Genomic DNA, 17,992 nt, shown 5'->3' with positions numbered 1-17,992 from the left:
TATCAATGGAGTTTTACTTTCATAATTGTTTTTTTTAATTATTGTTATTTTAATAAGGAACAATGATATTTTATTTTTTATGCATAATCTTTTAAAATATAGATTTTTAAAAATCCATCAACATCAATCAATATATTTCTTAAATGTGTTTCTCATATTTCAACCCGATCGAATAGTAATTATGACGTTTTAAAGTTTTAAAAAGACTTTTTTTCTTCTTCTTAATGCTTGCAAAAAAAAAAAACTGTTTATTTGCCAAAGCTTTGAAAAAGACTAATTAGTTTGTTTTATTTTATTTGTATCTTCAATCGGCTGCTAAAGTTTTGGTAAAATGTTTGTTCGAGTTTTCCAGTGTTTTTTTTCTGCCCTTCCACTTGTTCGATTTCTTCTTTTGTGGTTCCATCTGTTGCCAAGGTGACCTTTGCCACAAATCACACAACTCTGACGTCGGCATTTTTGCTTCTCCTCGCATTTTAGCGCGGCGTGATGGCGTCACACTTCCGTGACCAAATGTAGCCTTTTGAAAACACGGCTGACGATTTGGAGCTTTCGCCTCACTGAAACTGCTAACTTCAAACGAATTTCACGTGGGAGTTGAGCTAAAAGTGGGACTAAATCGTCTTTGGGGGAAGCAGCGCGGCACGTTGGTCGTAGTTTGCGCAACAGAGAGGATCCGAAAGCAGCGCAAACCGCACTGGAAAGTCAAGTGTCTCGTCAGGAACGCGCACACAGGTTGCCTAATCATGTGCAGGACATGCCACTGGGGCTTTTACCGATTCTACCAATTTCGCAACGAAAAGTGATCGCTCGACTCGGTCAGTTTTCTCTCGTTCATTCGATACGAACCGCGTCAAAAAAACGGACTTTTGGAAAGTACCTCACACAATTTACAACCCAAATTCCAAAACGTGTTGCGTGAAAGTGTTTTCACGTATGTCTTCGTAGTTTCTCTTCGAATCTTTTCATCCAATCCGGTGCCATCGTGGCAATCGGTAGACTTGAAACGGTGCCCGCAGACAAAAATAGTCGCGTTTTCAGATGACGTGTTCGATTGCAGCCAAATTTGGGTCACGTCAGGTGCACAAGGTGAGTGGCGACTTTTCGTCATTCAACGACGAGATTTTGGGGTTTTTTTTAGACAGTAATAAATGCAAATAGTCACACTGTCCATTGTGCCAATGAAAAGCGATTGCGCCAAAATGGATGATATCATTGGAAATGACTGCCAGTTTAGTTTTTTTGTGCAAAAAAATAACATAAAATCAACTTGTCAGTGAACTATGGACCACTAAGACGCCGTAGCTCCTTTAAAGTTTCCGTAAAGTAAAGTAAAAAAAACAAAAACAAATCAATGTCTCGTAGATTTGACACACCACAGAGAAAACCGTTGAGAGGATGTAAAAAGTGTCTGAAATGAGACTTCAAAATCCAAATGGAGCCTTTTTGTGGGTCTCTCAAACGCTGTGGAAGTGTCCCCGACTGAATGCGCTGAAACTCCGCCCTGCTCCACTGTCAAATGTCAATCAAAGTCCGACCCGGAAAAATGGATGCCAATTTGTCTGGCCTCTTTCTTGTGCCTGCGCAAAACCAGACAGCAAAGAGCAGGTCGGAATGGATCTTTGCTGTCTTTATTTGGATGTTTTTTGAATTCCGGCCCTCCGTATGTGGCACATTTTGAGGAGGGCCAATAAAACGCCAATGATTGCATACGGCGACGTTGTCGTTTACAGTAGCATGACAATATGAAGCAAGCGCGCTTTGACTCTTGTTCGAAGAAGAATGACAAGACTTTCAAAAGTATGTTTTAAGACGTTTGAGTGTGGGAGGGGTAAAAGTACTTTTTCCAAAGTTTTTCTCTCTGGTCCTTTAGTATTGCAGATTTTTGACCGATCGGCGGCGGGTCCGGGACCCCGCGATCAACGGGGGTTCACTCTATATTATAACGGCCTCCTTTTTTCATACACAGTCAGACATGAATCTTGTACAGAATGGCGTTTGCAACTTGCGCAACGCTTAATCCTCCCCGCCCTTCCCTTCCGTGTAATTATCATTTATTCACTCGCTCATGTCATCATCCTTTTTTTTTTTTTTTTTTTTGCAGTAAAAGGCGAACTCAACGGCGGCTCGCCTAATAAGGCTTGCGTGCGTGCGCCAGGAATGTTATCGCCGTGTCACGCCCGGCTATTGTTCAAGTGCGACCGACCGGCATGGAAATTTCCACAAATGACAGCGATTCCGCCGGCTTCGGTCGTGGCAGCGATGCCGCCGCCGTCACCAATACTTGCTACGCGCCTGATATCGTGTGTCTATTAATAGCTCCTCACAACGACGGGGGGCATAGCGGCACAAATTGCAGGTGCCTGCTGTGTTTTCATTTTTGTTGGTCATAACATCAGCATCAACAGCGGTAAAATTAGACACCGATGACGCCAAAAACGCGTCGGCTCCGCGGCCCGGGGGAGGAGGGCGATGATGTTGTCGTGAGGTAGACTGAATTGTGATGATGATGATGACGATGTGATGGTACCAGGCAGGTTCACCCACATGCCAAATTGCGACGCTTCGAAAGGAACATTTAAGGCGCAGAGGGGGGAAATGTGCGGTACAGTACACTCTGTACTGAAGCACAAGTACTGAGACTTGTGGGGGAAAAAAAACAACAACAAAAAACTGGTTTGGTTCGTTTATTTTCTACCAAAGCGTATTGCATTCACTTGGATTTAAAAAAGCAAAAACAAAAAAAAACCTGTTTTTCTGAGTAATATTTTGCGGGGCTTTGTTTTTTGAAATATTTTTGTCTGTTTTTTGAAATATTTTTCTCTGTTTTGGGGAATATTTTTCTCTGTTTTTCTGTCAAATCCCCCCCCCCCCCCTCCTGTTTTATGACTATTTCCCCCCCTGTTTTTCTGAGTATTTTTTTCCGTTTTTCCGACTCATTTTTTCGGAGTTATCGGGATACACGGAACTCACGCGAGAACCTGCGAACCGCGAGTGACTCTTTGCGGACTCCGTAGTAAGCAACATGACCGGCTTATTTAGTTTGATCGAGTTTTATTTTGATATGGGTTTAAGACACATGAGTCACATAGATGGTAATGTTATTAGTCGTTAGAAAAAAAATTGCCAGAAAAAAAGATTCCAAAAAACAAAGCCCTCAAAAGAATTGACAGGAGTTTTTTTTTGTTTTTTGTCCAAGTGAATGCAATAGGCTTCCGTAATTTTGCAACTATTTATGATAAAAGTCAAAACATTTTGAAATATGTGATGTATCTCTATTTTTTTTCCCTACGAGCAGGAGGTCAAGTATAAAGTTGGCGAAGAGTCAAGTCGTTTGGCTCGTGTGTGACGCGTTTCCGCTCTCGGGCGCGCAAATGTTGACTCGTTACAAATGTGTCAAATCCCAAAATTCGACAAACAGACACTCGACAATCGACGATCGCGGCGGCTCGATCTTCGATGCGGCCGACAGCGCTCGCCTTTCGCGACTCGGTATCTGCGTTGGCAAGGCAACTCCCGGCCGATATGAACCGATTTGAGTTTTTTTTTGCAAATATTGGCTCATTTTGAATTTGATGCCTGCGTTTGCATTGGGCTTTGTGTTTTCATGGAACTTTCTAAGACTCGCTGCTGAGCCCGGGCGCTCCCAACACGTTTTGTTCGAGTTTTTCAACAAAGATGTTCTATTGTCTGAAGATTTTAATGAAAAAACAAAACAAAACATGAACGTGTTGCAAATCCAAAAAGCTGTTCACTAAACGTATGCTTTCAACGATGTGTTGGCGTTTGTATTATTTAAAATTCGCACTTAAATAGAGTAACAAAGCACAAATACTTTTAGTTAATTCCACCACTGCTAGACTGCTAAAAGTGACTTAAAACATTACGTGTGCCGGTCATGAAGGTTTTACGATGGAGATTGTTCAATAAGTGAAGGGGAAATGATTTCCTATTGCCAAAATGTACTTTGCGAGAACCAGTTTGAATTGAAAGTCGCGTGACAGAACTTAATATCCTGTTCTGCTTTGGCGAGTCCACATTCATTCGACTCGCGGTTTGCGATTTCACGTTCTCGAGGATTGACAGCAGTCGGCGTCAGGGCGTGTCGCCGCCTGCGACCTTCAAGGAATTTCTGTCTTTGTTCCCCGGACGTTGGTGACGATGTCACAGCAGTCGCGAGGAATTCCACTTTCTGGCCTCCAAAAAGCAGACTTGGACTTCTTCTGTTGCAAAGCGGGGATGCAAAAACAAGATCAACTCCATTTGACGTACCGATGCTGGCCGGAAGCGGGAAACGGGGCAGAGGAGCTCGCCCACAGGGTTAGTCGTTTGTTTCACTTTCATTATGTGACTGCGGCGCCTCGAGAGATGAGCTGAATTCATTCCACAACCAACTCCGAACGCTCTTCTCTACAATTCATCTTTGCCCGTCGAGATGACAATAAAGACGCCATTCATCACTTCTTGCCTCCGCCCCTCCAAAAACAAAAACGCAATGTTTTGAAACCAGAAACGTAGCACTTTATAGTATTGTACGTCATAAAAACATATTGCAATGATTGCAGTGATTCAATAGGATGGAAAGAAATGAAAAGGCTTTTGCTTGAATTCAATCCCATCAAACTTCAAGTTCAATAAAAGAGCTTTGAAGCAAGCGTGCTTCACCTCTCGGAGAGGAAAACCACGCAGGTGGGCGTCGTCTTTTCTCCTCGTCAAGGTGATGTTATACGCGAGTGAGAAGAGGCGCGAAGGAATACTTGAAGAAGCCTCTTTCGATAGGTTTCCAAAATCCCCCATCGCGCACTCAACCAAAGTGGCACACGCGTTTGCTGACGTCTGGAATGTTTTCCCGCGAAACAACACTTCTTGCGGGTGTTCTCCTTGACGTCCGTATGAGTTGAAAAAGGCTGCGGGTGGCGCCGAGGAGGTTGCTATTCTTAGAAGCCGTTTGACGCAGCGAGTTGCGACACCGGAGGGATTTCTCCGTCCAATAATTGTCCTTCTCACGAACGACGTCGTCTCCCTGGAAACCGGACAGTTTTTGCGGAACGGGCTAATCCGTGAGCCGCCAGCAGAGAAACCCTATCTTCTGGTGGGATGCGATTGCAAAGAAACGGGATCGGAAGCATTTATGAGGTCAGAACGCGTGTCCTTGGATGACATTGGGATGCTACAAAATGCGCTTCAACATTTCGGTCAAATGGCAGTGACCCGGATGGAGTTCATATTTAACAGCCTTTTTTTATATCCTGGCCCGCTAAACGAGGTAGAAAAGCACGAGGGAGGTCAGGAGTCGGGACTCGATATATACTGGCGACCAGTTCAGGGTGTTCCCCGCCTCTCGCAGCTGGGATGGGCGACAGCACGCGCCGCGACCCGCAGAATGGAAAATGAATGAATGTTTATTTATATGTATATGTATGTGTGTGTGTGTTTATAAAATATGTCGAGCCATCCATTTCCTACACTGCTTCTCCTGACGCGGGTATGCTGGCGCCTATCCCAGCTGAGGCGGGGCACACCCCCCGAACCGGTCGCCGGCCAATCGCAGGGCACGTAGAAACAGACAACCATTCGCACTCACATTCACACCTACGGGCAATTTAAGAGTCTTCAATTAACCTAGCATGCATGTTTTTGGGACGTGGGAAGAAACCGGAGAAAACATGCGAACTCCACACAGGCGAGGCCGGATTTGAACCCGCAACCTCAGAACTGTGAGGCAGATGTGCTAACCAGTCGCCCACCGTGCCGCCCGTATACATGTGCGCGCGCACGTGTGTGTGTGTGTGTGTATATATATATATATATATATATATATATATATATGCCCCCCCCACCCTCCCCTTTAGAATGTGACGTGTCCTTGCAGTTCCTCCTCCGACCTACTGGCGCCGCTACAACCGGCTGCAAACCGGTTGTTATCGCCTCGGCCGAAGCAGGAAGCTGTTAAGCGGAGCTGGCACCGGCTGGTTGGTTGCTCGGTCTGCGAGGTTTTTCCAGCCATGGCTCGGTTAGCGGCGCTCCTACTTTTACCGGTTCTCATTGAGTCGGCGTCCTCCATCTCCTTCTCCTTGCCGGTCAACTCGAGGAAGTGCCTGCGGGAGGAGATCCACAAGGACGTGCTGGTCACCGGGGAGTACGAGATCAGCGAGCCGACGAACACCAAAACCAACCTGAAGGTGAGCCCCAAGGAAGGAAGGAATGCAGGCAGGAAGGCAGGCCGCTGAATCGTTTTGCCTCGGAGCTGGCATTTATTCCGACGAACACCTTTTGGCAACTGCGAGGCAAAATGGAGGCCTGCTGACCAAGCTCGCTCTTGGCTAGCAATGTGGCTAACACCAAACGACGACTTCCTGGTGGAAAGGAGCTAATTAGTTGGAGCTAAGTGACGTCGGCCGCAGCTGAACACTCGACAGCGCCTTTGGCAAACGTCGTTTGGGGCGAATATTGGACACGAAGCGTTCGCGTGGGGGCAGCCGCGTCCGTTTTGGCTCCGCCGGCTGTTACACGTCACGCTTACAAATGGCAGCCGCTAACGTTAGCATGTTAGCACCCAGCTGCACGCCAACTGGGAACGGGACGTTGAAAAAAAAAAAAGAAAAAATTCCGCGAAAGAATCCTTTCCCATTGTTTGGGATTATTGTGAGTAATCACGAGCGTCGACAACACCACCAATAACATTCAATTGATGGACATTGGTCGACCCTCGTGAGGAAAATGGATGTTGCACAGTTGTGCTGCCCTCCACCTTCATAAATGCCCAAGAATCAATTGATGCCTTCCAATCAATTCAGTTTGATGATAAACTTCAGTAATCGAGTAATCCACAACTAGTTTGCCAATCGATTCATTGTTTCGAGCCATTGTTGAATTTAAAATTGTCCAAATCATCCAATGTCAGCATCTCACCAGTAAAGGTTCTGATTCATGTCGTCCTTCATGAAAGCGGACGCATTATCATTTGTATTTAATCAAAAGAAGACTTTTGCGAACACAATTATTTCCCATATAATATGTAGGATGCTTGTTTTTGTGTGTGTATGCATAGCTTTCATTGTTAGATCCTTTTAGTTTGCTGCTATGTAGTTGCAAAAAATGACTCTGCTACGGGTGTCCATAAAGCCAATTTTAATAATGACATTATTACAAAAGCAAAGGATTGGGCGAATCTGTGGAAAGAATGAAGAGTAGATGTTACAAAATCAAACAGAAGTGATGTGCTGTGCTGTGAAAACTTGACGAACTTTAGTGCATCTGAAAAGTGTTCGTAGCGCTTCACTTTTGAAGACATTTACGATTTGGAGGGGGGAAAGCAAATGGAAACCATTTTGGAATTGGCTTTCACATAACACAATGTATGCACTGTGTGTATGTTAAATGAATTGTACTTTCCTGTATGTTTATCTCTCCTCGTTGCAGATCACAGATTCCGCCGGCCATTTGCTGTACACCAAGGACGATGCCGCCAAAGGGAAGTTTGCGTTCACCACGGAGGACTACGACATGTTTGAGGTGTGCTTTGAGAGCAAGTCGCCCATGGGTAAGTTGCTCCTGATTGGACAAAATCCTACTTTTTGGGGGGCACCCATCATAACTTTGATGTTTGCTGCCTTTGATGTAAAGGAACTGGAAGAGTGCCGGACCAGTTGGTCCACCTGGACATGAAGCACGGCGTGGAGGCCAAGAACTACGAAGAGGTAAGAGTCGTCACATCGCGATCACGCCGGTGCGATCTCAAAACGCCGCTCGGATCCGCTCGCCCGATACTCGAAATCAAGTGACTTGCCTCGGATGCAAAAAAAGTAACGCGATCGGGACATCCCTGACGTAAATATTACTCGGGTAATAAATTGCATGTATATTTTCAGTTAAAACAAAAATAATATTGATACAAATGCATTCTTAAATGTTCCGCAAAATCTATCAAAATATGTTGAGTAGGAAAATACAAAAGGCTACAAATATTGCTTTCATGAATATTACATACAAATTCATATTTTTTGTCTAACTGCAAATTATTCAAACATGTTACAGTAATTTGTGGTAGCATTCATTAGCATTGTGTTGGATTTATCTCACCAAACATTATAATGAATAAACACAAAAGGAATGAAGACGTTGGTCATTTTACTCATGAGGAGGGCGCATGGGAGATTGTTCAGGTTACAGCCTCTCAACACGCTCTAAACAATCTCTCCCGTCGCTCCTGCATTTATTTGAAAATAGGGAGGTTTCTAAGTTTACAAGACATAACGTACTAAGCTACAAGACACAACACACTAAGGGTAGGGTTTCAAGGTGAAAACATGGCACCTGCCACGTCCCGGCCACGTCCTTCTCTCAGATGATTCCTGCTGAGTCATCTTCTTGAAGGCGAGACATCTTTCTTTCTAAACATTGTCCATAATACTAATGCAAGCTAAGCAAATAAATGATAACTTCTACAATATATCTAACACATTGCAACAATTATCGATGAACCGACAACTATAATGCTAATCGGTGAATCATTTAGAGACCTTGTTTAACTTTAAATTGTCCCGTTCTTTGGAAATTCAGCCTCTCTATGGTAAATATTCTCCGATTGCTTTAGTCCTCCCGAAAAGCAGACTGATTGTAGATGTTTGAGCAAAATAAAACGTTCCCAAGCGCCTGCTTTCAATTTGGAAAACGTTTTCTGGGATGTTACGGCGCAAACCACTTACTGAATCATAACCAATTTATTTGTGCATTTAATGCATGTCAATTTAAAATGATGTCCTGTTTTTGAATAAGGGTGGGGAAATATAGATATCTTTTTTAATGGGATTCATTGATTAATTGGGGGAAAAAGTTGACAGATTAGTGAGTTGCAGCCCTCAAACGATGCCTGTAATATTATTATTATTATTATTAATACACTTCAGCTCTACAGATGCCATGTCTGCAATAGCGGCGGTGTGTTTTAGTACGCTTCTCCTCACGCGGGTCGCGGGCGTACTAGAGCGTATCCCAGCTATCATCGGGCAGGAGGCGGGCTACACCCTAAACTGGTTGCCAGCCAATCGCAGGGCACATACATACAAACAAACAACCATTCACACTCACAGTCACACCTACGGGCAATTCGGAGTCGTCAATTAACCTACCACGCATGTCTTTGGGATGTGGAAGGAAACTGGAGTGCCCGGAGAAAACCCACGCAGGCACGGGGAGAATATGCAAACTCCACACAGGCGGGGGTGGGATTCAAACCCCGGACCTCAGAACTGTGAGGCAGACACACTAACCAGTCGACCACCGTGCCACATAAAAATAATCACACCTGTTTTAATCTGAAGTAGGTAAAAAGTAGGCATCTATTCAAGTGGGCACATTAATTTGTGGCACTATTTGAGGAAAATCGGTTCTATTCAATCTGTCAAAGGTCATTGTAAATCAACATGGCCCTTCAACATCCTTTGGCTTTTTTTATGGAGACAAATATTTGGTTTGGTTCACTTAGAAGGTGCTTGTAGGTGCTTTCGTAGCAGCGCACATTAGCAAAAGCTTCATGTGCAGCACTGCCGGGGCGACAAATCTTGCAGAAGCCACGGAACTGTTGCGTTCTCACACCACGCTTGATAAGAAGCAAATAGCGATAATGCTGACAGGGCGCGGTGCGCTGCTGCTGCTGCTGCTCATGCGAGTGTTCGTTTGTGTGTGGGCGAGCGAGCTCAACTCAAGCGGCAAGCTCACAAGACTTTTTTTTTTTTTTTGGAAGCACTTTTATGGGTGGCTTCATTCAGAAAGGAGCGTGGATTCCTCGGGGCAACACCAATCCTGAAAATGCCTATTGCAGGTTATCCCTGCTTCCTCCAAAAAAAGAAAAAGTATTTTTCTATGCAATTATAATGGCCGTCAACTATATGTGGAGTTTCCCTATTCGTGGTCTGCCCCCTGAATCGCGGGGTTCGCTGTAGTTGTCGATTAATTTGACGTTCAATTAGTTGTCGAGTAATTAATAGTCGCACCTCTAATACGGATGCAGTTTTAGCTGCATGTGCTGAGCTGTGAATACATGTATTATTATTGTTATTTATAATTTTTTTATTTGATAGTTTTGTACTTAAAGATGAAATGTCCACCTACCGAGGACCTCTGAGTTCAAGCAGTTGAATTCTTGATTATGGACAAGTCAATAAGGACCTGGATTTTGTTCCAAGTGTTAGACTGACACCTACTGGAGGAATCTTGTAAAAACTTGTATCTGCTTTACGGTCATTGACCAGGCTGATATTTTTATTGATTGGCGTGCACTTTGTGAGTCCAGATTGCCAAGGTGGAAAAGCTGAAGCCTCTGGAGGTGGAGCTGCGGCGACTGGAGGACCTCTCGGAGTCCATCGTCAACGACTTTGCGTACATGAAGAAGCGAGAGGAGGAGATGAGGGACACCAACGGTGAATTGATTTCTTTAGCTCAGCCGTTTTTAACCGGTGTGTGTGTTTCCACGAGTCATTGTGCGTCCGTCTGCGCCAGTGACATATAGTGACGGGCACAACCGTGAACGCTCCTCCGCTAGGTGGCAAATGATGCAACTAAGCACGGCATCCAGCTGTTGCCATTCAGTACATGAAGTAGTACATGAGCAAGTACAGTGGTGCCTTGAAATCCGAGTGACCCCAATAATTTTTTGCACTGACTTGTGAACAAAAACTTGCACGACGAGTGTCGTGCGGTGGCAGTGAATTCGCTTTGCAACAAGCAGAAATTTGGCTGAGTAAATAAGTCTTCAAAAAAAAAAAAAAAGTTTGTTTATTGCCACTTCGGTCAAAACAAACAGAAAACAAAGACAATTACACGTTGTGTATTTGCCACATGACTTTGCCTTTATCTTAATGCTAACCCGTAATGGGAAACGTCATAGACGGGCTAACGAACAGCATCAATGTCTTGCTGCTACAATTTAACCCTATGAGCAACAAATGTTTGAACGTAAATGGTGCAGCAACACATGTAGACCAACAGTATAACAGTACTCACAGACATATATTCTCTATCCACTGCGAAAAACGGCTAATATTGCTGACGTACAGAGGCGCTTAGACCGTCGAGGTGTACAGCGGGGATACCGCAGGTTGAACCAAACAAGAACCAAACAAATTGGCCATCCGTCCTGCCCAGCAGTGTGAACGTAGCCTTTGTGATATTTTTCAATTTTTCTAATGCTGCTTTAGCCGAACTCGAGTATTAGAATAGAATGCCTTTTATTGTCACTATGCAACATGTCCAATGAGATTGAAATGTAATTGAATATTGCCGTCTGTCCTTATAAATGAACTGATTTCCGGTCCCGCCCTGCCTCAAACAGAGTCCACCAACACGCGCGTGCTCTACTTCAGCATCTTCTCCATGTGCTGCCTGATCGGGCTGGCCACGTGGCAGGTGTTCTACCTGCGCCGCTTCTTCAAGGCCAAGAAGCTCATCGAATAGAAGGCCAGCGAGCGCTCTTCAGAATCCGGCTCCTTCGCCGGGCTCTGCCGACGCGTCCTAACAAGCATCCTCCGCGGACGGCGAGTGACGTTTTGGGTGGGGGGAGGGGGCGGGGGGGGGGGGGGGTGGTGCTTCAAATTCTATTTTTTCAAAGATGCCGGACTAACAGGACAAAACCCATTGGGCCTGCTTTGTTTTGTGGTTTGAAACATGACAAGCGCGCCGTACGAGGCGCGTCTGTCCGCACTGTTCCCAAATGTTCCGGCTTCTCACCGACGACGAGCTCGGTTTTGTTTGGAGCGGACGTGCCACGGGAATGTTGCCGAGGAGTTCCTCTTTTTCCAGTGAAGGCTATTTGAAAGTGCGCTTTGTTTGTGACGTCGCTGTACTACTACTTCTGTGTTAAGTCGCTCCATTCGCGTACTTGTCTTTTTCTTTGGATTTTTGTTTTCAAGCTGTAAATGCCCTGTGTCACAATCTGTGTTTATTTTTGTTTGAATGGGGTTGTCACTGTAATGTTGTCCTTTTATTAACGAATTAGATCACCATCTTTGAACTCCGGCATGTTATGATTCTGCCACTCACCAAAAATGGCCGACAACGAGCGGTATTTGTAAACAGCCTGGACGAGACCTGATTTGTATGTGAAGTCTGCTCTCCAGGCATTTGCACACTGCTAGCTAAATTCAACATTTGACGCCATTAACAAGCAACTCTTACCAATTTCTAGTACTTGCAGATCCATCCAATGTATGTTTGTTTAGGATTTTTGTTCTCTTTAGAGCTACTTAGGAGGCGTGGTTACGTGGGTTTATGGGAGGTTTGCTGCTGACCTGATGGGCTTAATTATGAAGGCGTCTGCCATGGGGATCTTTTAAATGGCGACCGTGTGCATTATGAATGCGCAATTGGTGATTTTTATGTTGACTGGTGCATTTTGTAAATTTGTGTTGGGCTTTTACTCAATAAAGTATTGGATGGATTTCCTTTGGTAGCTCGACTGCATATATTGCAGTGTCTGAAAATTAAAACAAATAATACATCTTTGCTCAATGGTATGATACACTTGGTTGAAATATTAAAAAATACATAAGCAGAAACGCAATTCTATTACCAAAAAAAAAAAAAAAGAAAAGATTGCTAAACTAGCTACCACCATTTCACCTACAAAATCAACCATTTGGTTCAGATACAGTTTGACCCAAAATTGGTACTATTAATAGCAATTAGACCCAGTGTTATGCACTTTATAGTCAGAAGAATTTTAACTTTTACGAGGTGGCTCAAAAATGCGTCAAAGGTGCCATGGAATAACATTTTGTGTCATTACAAGCCTGAACAAATCTTGCATTTCAATTTACGCACCAGTCGTTCAGAAAACCGTTAATAAAATAAACTTGACTAGTTTTCATTTTAGACTGTTATAAGTCGGTCGGTCCCTGAATGCATCGGCGAGATCTCAGCCAATCAGAGAACGCCTTAGTCGCCGTGACCCGGATGTACCACCTCAACACTTCCTGGTTTTAAATGGCCGACTTGCCGACAAGCGATAAACTCACGCGATAACTTCTTTTGTTTTGTTGTTCTCGGCACAACAAGTCGTATTTGTTGCTACAATGCCGGGTGGCGATAAAGAAACCGACCTGACCGAGAGAGTCGAGGCCTTTTTGTCCGACTTGAAGCGAGGCGGGAGCGGGACCGGACCTCTGCGGGGCTCGGCGGAGACAGCCCGAGAAACGACCTCCTTGCTCCGCAGGATCGCGTCGCAGGCCCGGTGGAGCAGCGCAGGTACTTCATGGTCCATGGAAGGCCATTTGACCTTTTTACATGATCCTTTTATTCAGCTTAAAGTCTAGGCACTCTTTGCCTTCACTGCTAAGACAGCGCACTAGTAACGCGTTAACACATTAGTTAACCATCTGTATGCTACTCGTACTACTAGTGGAGCGCTAGATGTGAAACGAGACCCTTGATGGAGTTTATCGGTAACACCTCAGGCGACCTGATGGAAATCATCCGAAAGGAGGGCAGGCGGATGGCCGCCGCCCAACCGTCGGAGACCACCGTCGGGAACATGATCAGACGAGTGCTCAAGATTATCAGGGAGGAGTATGCAAGGTGAGTCGCCTGGAATTCCAAGCAGACGCACAGAATTATGGAAAAGTCACTTTTTGATGGGTCTCTGGAGTGCCGGTAAATCGGCAATTAATAATCCATTTCATTCCTAATTCACCCTTCATCACAAAAAGAGTCTCAAAGGGCTTCACAGGCCCACGGTTGACAAAGGTTGACGACATGGAAACCCCCCCCAGTCAATTGAAGATCCCGAGGTATTAGTCTCCCCTGGTGCTTACAGTTGTTCGAAACGACAAAATGTTATTAATATTACCACCAAGAATACTTTGGGGGCAAGTAGCACTTCAATGAAATTAGATCTTATGAATATTCTAAAGAATCATCAATATAGGACTCCTCTTTAAAGCCTTCCTTGTAAGACACTAGTTGATACTTTTGCGTTTTTGGTACGAAGCCCCGCGTATCTCGACCGCGAATGTAACGCTTCTCCCGTGTACTACTTACATCCAATTAGCACAACCGGTGCTACGGCAACCCGAATATTAGTTCCTCAACTACTACTGCGTTGTCTCAGCTATCAGCTTACACTCTACTTGAAGTGTCATCAGTTTTGTCGCTACATTTTGCACGACAGGTCTCGAGGCAGCAGCGAGGAGCTGGACCAGCAGGAATCTCTCCACAAGCTGCTGACAACAGGAGCGCTCAGCGAAGAGAACTTCCGCCAGCATTTCGCTCCCCTCAAAGCTAACGTCATCGAGGCCATCAACGAGCTGCTGACGGAGCTGGGTGAGTCGCTTACTCGCAAAAGGTCGGCGCTTTCGGGCGGAAGCGCGGCGTCCGGGGTTCGGCAACTAGTTTTCATCTGCGGCTGGTTTTGCCGCGATGCGAAAGTTGAATCGCCGGTGAACGTCGGCGCGCTATCGCAGATGTAACAGCAAATCGGGAATAGAAGTAGGGTCATCCCGAAATTTCGCCTAAAAGCCCAATGTCTAATCATGTTTTTTCTGCGAGAAGCGTCCGTCCTCTGTGATGTCTCTGTCTTCCGGTCCCGGTTTGAAGAGCGTGGTTTTTGCAGACGGGACGACGGACAACATCGCCATGCAGGCTCTGGAGCACATCCACTCCAACGAGGTCATCATGACCATCGGCCGCTCTCGCACCGTCGAGGCCTTCCTCAAGGACGCCGCACGCAAACGCAAGTTCCACGTCATTGTCGCAGAGTGCGCGCCCTTCTGCCAGGTAAGCCGCACAATCAATACTAAAACGTCCCTTTTGCCTTTATATACTATCAGAAATACTTTTTTTTTTCTTTTTATAATTTTAAGCATCACTGCTCTTTATCACTACGCAGCTTATTTTACCCAAATACGACTCATAAGAGTCAATAAAATCCGTACTAGTGCGCGCTACAGTGTATCAATCTGCACAGATTTGCCTTGGACTGGTTAAAAAAAAAAAAAATGATATCTTTACGTGACGAATAAATGTTTAAAAATGTTTTAGTTATGTACAATTTTTATAAAAAATAATGTAAATAAATTTCTAAATATATTGAATTGATCTTAAAATGCAATAAATAATATATAAAATATATACGAATATCCCAAACTATAAAAAATAACAAAACAATAATACAATTAGATTTGTATTCAAAACATTATACCGGCAAAAAATGTTTAAATAGAGGTCCTGAAAAAGTATGTAAATAAAAAAAAAAAAAAAAAACGTTTTGCCTTCCTTTCTCCCAAATCATAATAATATTTTCTCTTTCCATCAGGGGCACAAGATGGCCACCAGTCTGTCAGAAGCTGGCATTGAAACGACAGTGATCGCAGACGCCGCCATATTCGCGGTCATCTCTCGCGTCAACAAGGTAACGGAAACGCCGCACGAGATGTGGCAAAGTCCGAGCGCAGAGGTCAGCGCGTTTGTCGCGCCCTCAGGTCATCATCGGGACACAGACGGTCCTCGCCGACGGGGGCCTGAGGGCCGTCAACGGCACGCACACGCTGGCGCTGGCGGCCAAGCACCACTCCACGCCGCTCATCGTTTGCACGCCCATGTTCAAGCTCTCGCCCCAGGTGACGCCGCGCACTCGACAGACGCTGGCACGCTCCCTCCCGCGTGATTCTGAGCAGCACTTTGATTTCAGTTCCCAAATGAGGAGAACACCTTCCACAAGTTTGTCTCCCCGCATGAAGTTCTTCCGTTCACCGAAGGTAACGTGACGCAACTCGCACGCAGCTGATCAGGCAAACAAACTTCTCGGCTTAAATTTGACCCCATTTGACTCCCAATCAAAAGACCTTCAAAGGTCTTTTCTTAACTTTCTTAAAGGGACCCAAAAGACACACAAAAATGAAAATATTCTTTTCAAGTTTGTGTTGACTGATGCTGATCTTTCTAGAAAAGAAACAAGTTCAACAATTTGTCGTGTGTTGTAATGGAGGGAATATGGAAACTGTAAAACTGTAAGTGTCATTAATGTGTGTACTTTTTTTGGGAGAGCGTGAACAGTTTTCAGGAGGGAGCTTGAAACCGTCCCGAGAACTGTCTGTGGTGCCGCCACATTTGCTCAGGATCCCGCACAAACATGCACTTCTTGCTTTTTCAAAGTCGACGGGGTATCGCAAAACAGGAAAAATGGTTCATGTCACGTATGTCGTCACCGTTGGACGGAAACCTGTGTCCAAGTATAAGCAATTTCATATTTTTTTTTGCAGATGGACACTATTGGTCTGACCCCACGCCATTTTGGCAAATGATGAACCAATTTCAAGTGTTGAAAATAGCTTGAGAAGAAATCTTTTACCTCAAGAGAAGTGTTGTAAAACTCCACCTCCTCCCTCACTCTGCAGGGGCCGTGCGGAATTATGTCACCTCAAGATTGACGGGCAGGCAGGTGCATTTGAATAAAAAAAAAATGCTTTGGTGCATAAGGAACTGGTCAACCACGAAGAGAAGTGTGTGCAGATTCAGTCAGATCATCGTTTTGCTTCGTGCTTCACGAGTTTGGGGAAAAAGATGGAACCGCAGTCCTTTTCTTTTGTGAAGTATTCATCTGAAAATAATTGACTCATAATTTCCATGAAACGTTTTTTGAAAAACCCCTGAGTAAGTGGGGGGGGGTCAGGTCAAAAAAGGCAAATAAGCGGAGGTGGGGGGATTGTGCAACTAACGGGGGTTAGGTTAAAAAAAACAAACAAAGGGGTGGATTTGCAAATGTCGAATCGCGAATGTGCGGGGGTCCACGTTGGGATTTCGGAGATTCTGCCTGCGTTTCCGCCGCATCGGTACAGGTGCCCGCACGGGTACCGTGTGCGTACGCAAAATGAACAATGGACATTCACCGTGGACGATTTGTGTCTTAGGGGAGATCCTGTCCAAGGTGAACGTGCAGTGTCCCGTCTTCGACTACGTCCCGCCGGAGCTCATCACGCTCTTCATCTCCAACTTCGGCGGACACGCGCCGTCGTACATCTACCGCCTCATGAGCGAGCTCTACCACCCGGAGGATCACGAATTGTAATCGGTTGCATCAAAAAAGACAACGAGAGTCAAATGGATATTAAACAAGTGATGTCTTTGCGATGTGTTTATTTGTCGCCGTGTGGGCGGGCTGCTCTTGGATCTAAGAGAAAAATATTTTATGTAATGTGTTTTGAAAGGATCTCAAAATGGGAACGTATTCCAAAAACCTTAGGCACACAGCAAAAACTCCCACCGACAGAATTCATATCGGCCTTCGCCCGGAGATGTTACGAGATGTGCCGAGTCTTCGGCGTCACGAAGGGGGCGTTCCCGCAAGGCGAGGGGCGAGGCTCGCTTCGTTTATGGGAGGAGCCGGAAGTGATGACGTCCGGCGCCTCGCTGCCCGGCTGAGCCACGTGACCGATTCGGGACGCGCTTCAGATTTCCCCGCGAGGTTTGACAGCAATATAAACCCCTCATGCAGGCGCCGTTCAAAATGGGTGCCTGCCTTCCTTTTCTTTCTCTTTTAATAGAGTCAGATTTGATAGTTTGTACAAGCGCCTAGCCTGTGGAGCGTGTTGATAGTTCATAGCGTTCGGAGGCAGTTTGGACAGCCGACTGGCGCGGTGCCGCACGTCAGTCGTCGACATCGTGGAAAATCGGCTCGCGGTAGACTTGCTCGATTTGCAACCTGCATGCGGATGGGGAGCACGTGACTTCCAAACTCAGGCAGGATCGCGCCGGAGAAATAACTCACGTGGTGAGCCTTTTTCATTTGTTGTATTTTCCAAGTTTTAGTCAAAGGTTTATTTGTGAATAAAACCTCACTGGGAGAGGAATGATGACTGTAATCCAATTTGATTCATGAACTTGCTCTTGAATGAATCGCTTCAAACAAAATGGTAGAAAACCCTTATTTCTGAAAAAGCACTTTCAATTAATGACGTTATACAGGCGGCCATATCGGTCCGTGTTCTCCTCACGCGGGTGGCGG

At 45.2% G+C, this 17,992-nt stretch overlaps 2 protein-coding genes across 5 annotated transcripts; both read left to right on the top strand.

Moving 5' to 3' along the window:
• Positions 1-3,996: 3,996 nt before the first annotated feature.
• tmed10 (transmembrane p24 trafficking protein 10) lies at positions 3,997-12,454 on the top strand. Of its 4 annotated transcripts, none has more exons than XM_061704555.1 (6): positions 3,997-4,317; positions 6,093-6,179; positions 7,420-7,540; positions 7,624-7,697; positions 10,292-10,418; positions 11,330-12,454. In XM_061704555.1, exons 1-6 carry the CDS (start codon positions 4,159-4,161, stop codon positions 11,449-11,451), a joined length of 690 nt encoding a protein of 229 aa, XP_061560539.1. In that variant the 5' UTR covers positions 3,997-4,158; the 3' UTR covers positions 11,452-12,454. The 4 variants fall into 4 exon arrangements, with proteins under 4 accessions (XP_061560539.1, XP_061560536.1, XP_061560538.1 ...); XM_061704552.1 differs by having other exon boundaries at positions 4,028-4,317; positions 5,850-6,179; XM_061704554.1 differs by lacking the exon at positions 3,997-4,317 and adding an exon at positions 4,337-5,133 and having other exon boundaries at positions 5,870-6,179.
• Positions 12,455-12,956: 502 nt separating this feature from the next.
• eif2b2 (eukaryotic translation initiation factor 2B, subunit 2 beta) lies at positions 12,957-17,849 on the top strand. The gene is made up of 8 exons (XM_061704341.1): positions 12,957-13,239; positions 13,449-13,569; positions 14,162-14,313; positions 14,603-14,766; positions 15,305-15,400; positions 15,471-15,608; positions 15,680-15,746; positions 16,899-17,849. The coding sequence occupies exons 1-8, from the start codon at positions 13,068-13,070 to the stop codon at positions 17,054-17,056; spliced, it is 1,068 nt and encodes a 355-aa protein (XP_061560325.1). The 5' UTR covers positions 12,957-13,067; the 3' UTR covers positions 17,057-17,849.
• Positions 17,850-17,992: the final 143 nt, after the last annotated feature.

The sequence above is a fragment of the Phycodurus eques genome, chromosome 18 (assembly GCF_024500275.1).
Source record: "Phycodurus eques isolate BA_2022a chromosome 18, UOR_Pequ_1.1, whole genome shotgun sequence".
NCBI classification, from domain to species: Eukaryota; Metazoa; Chordata; class Actinopteri; order Syngnathiformes; family Syngnathidae; genus Phycodurus; species Phycodurus eques.
This window is presented reverse-complemented; position numbering and strand designations above follow the sequence as displayed.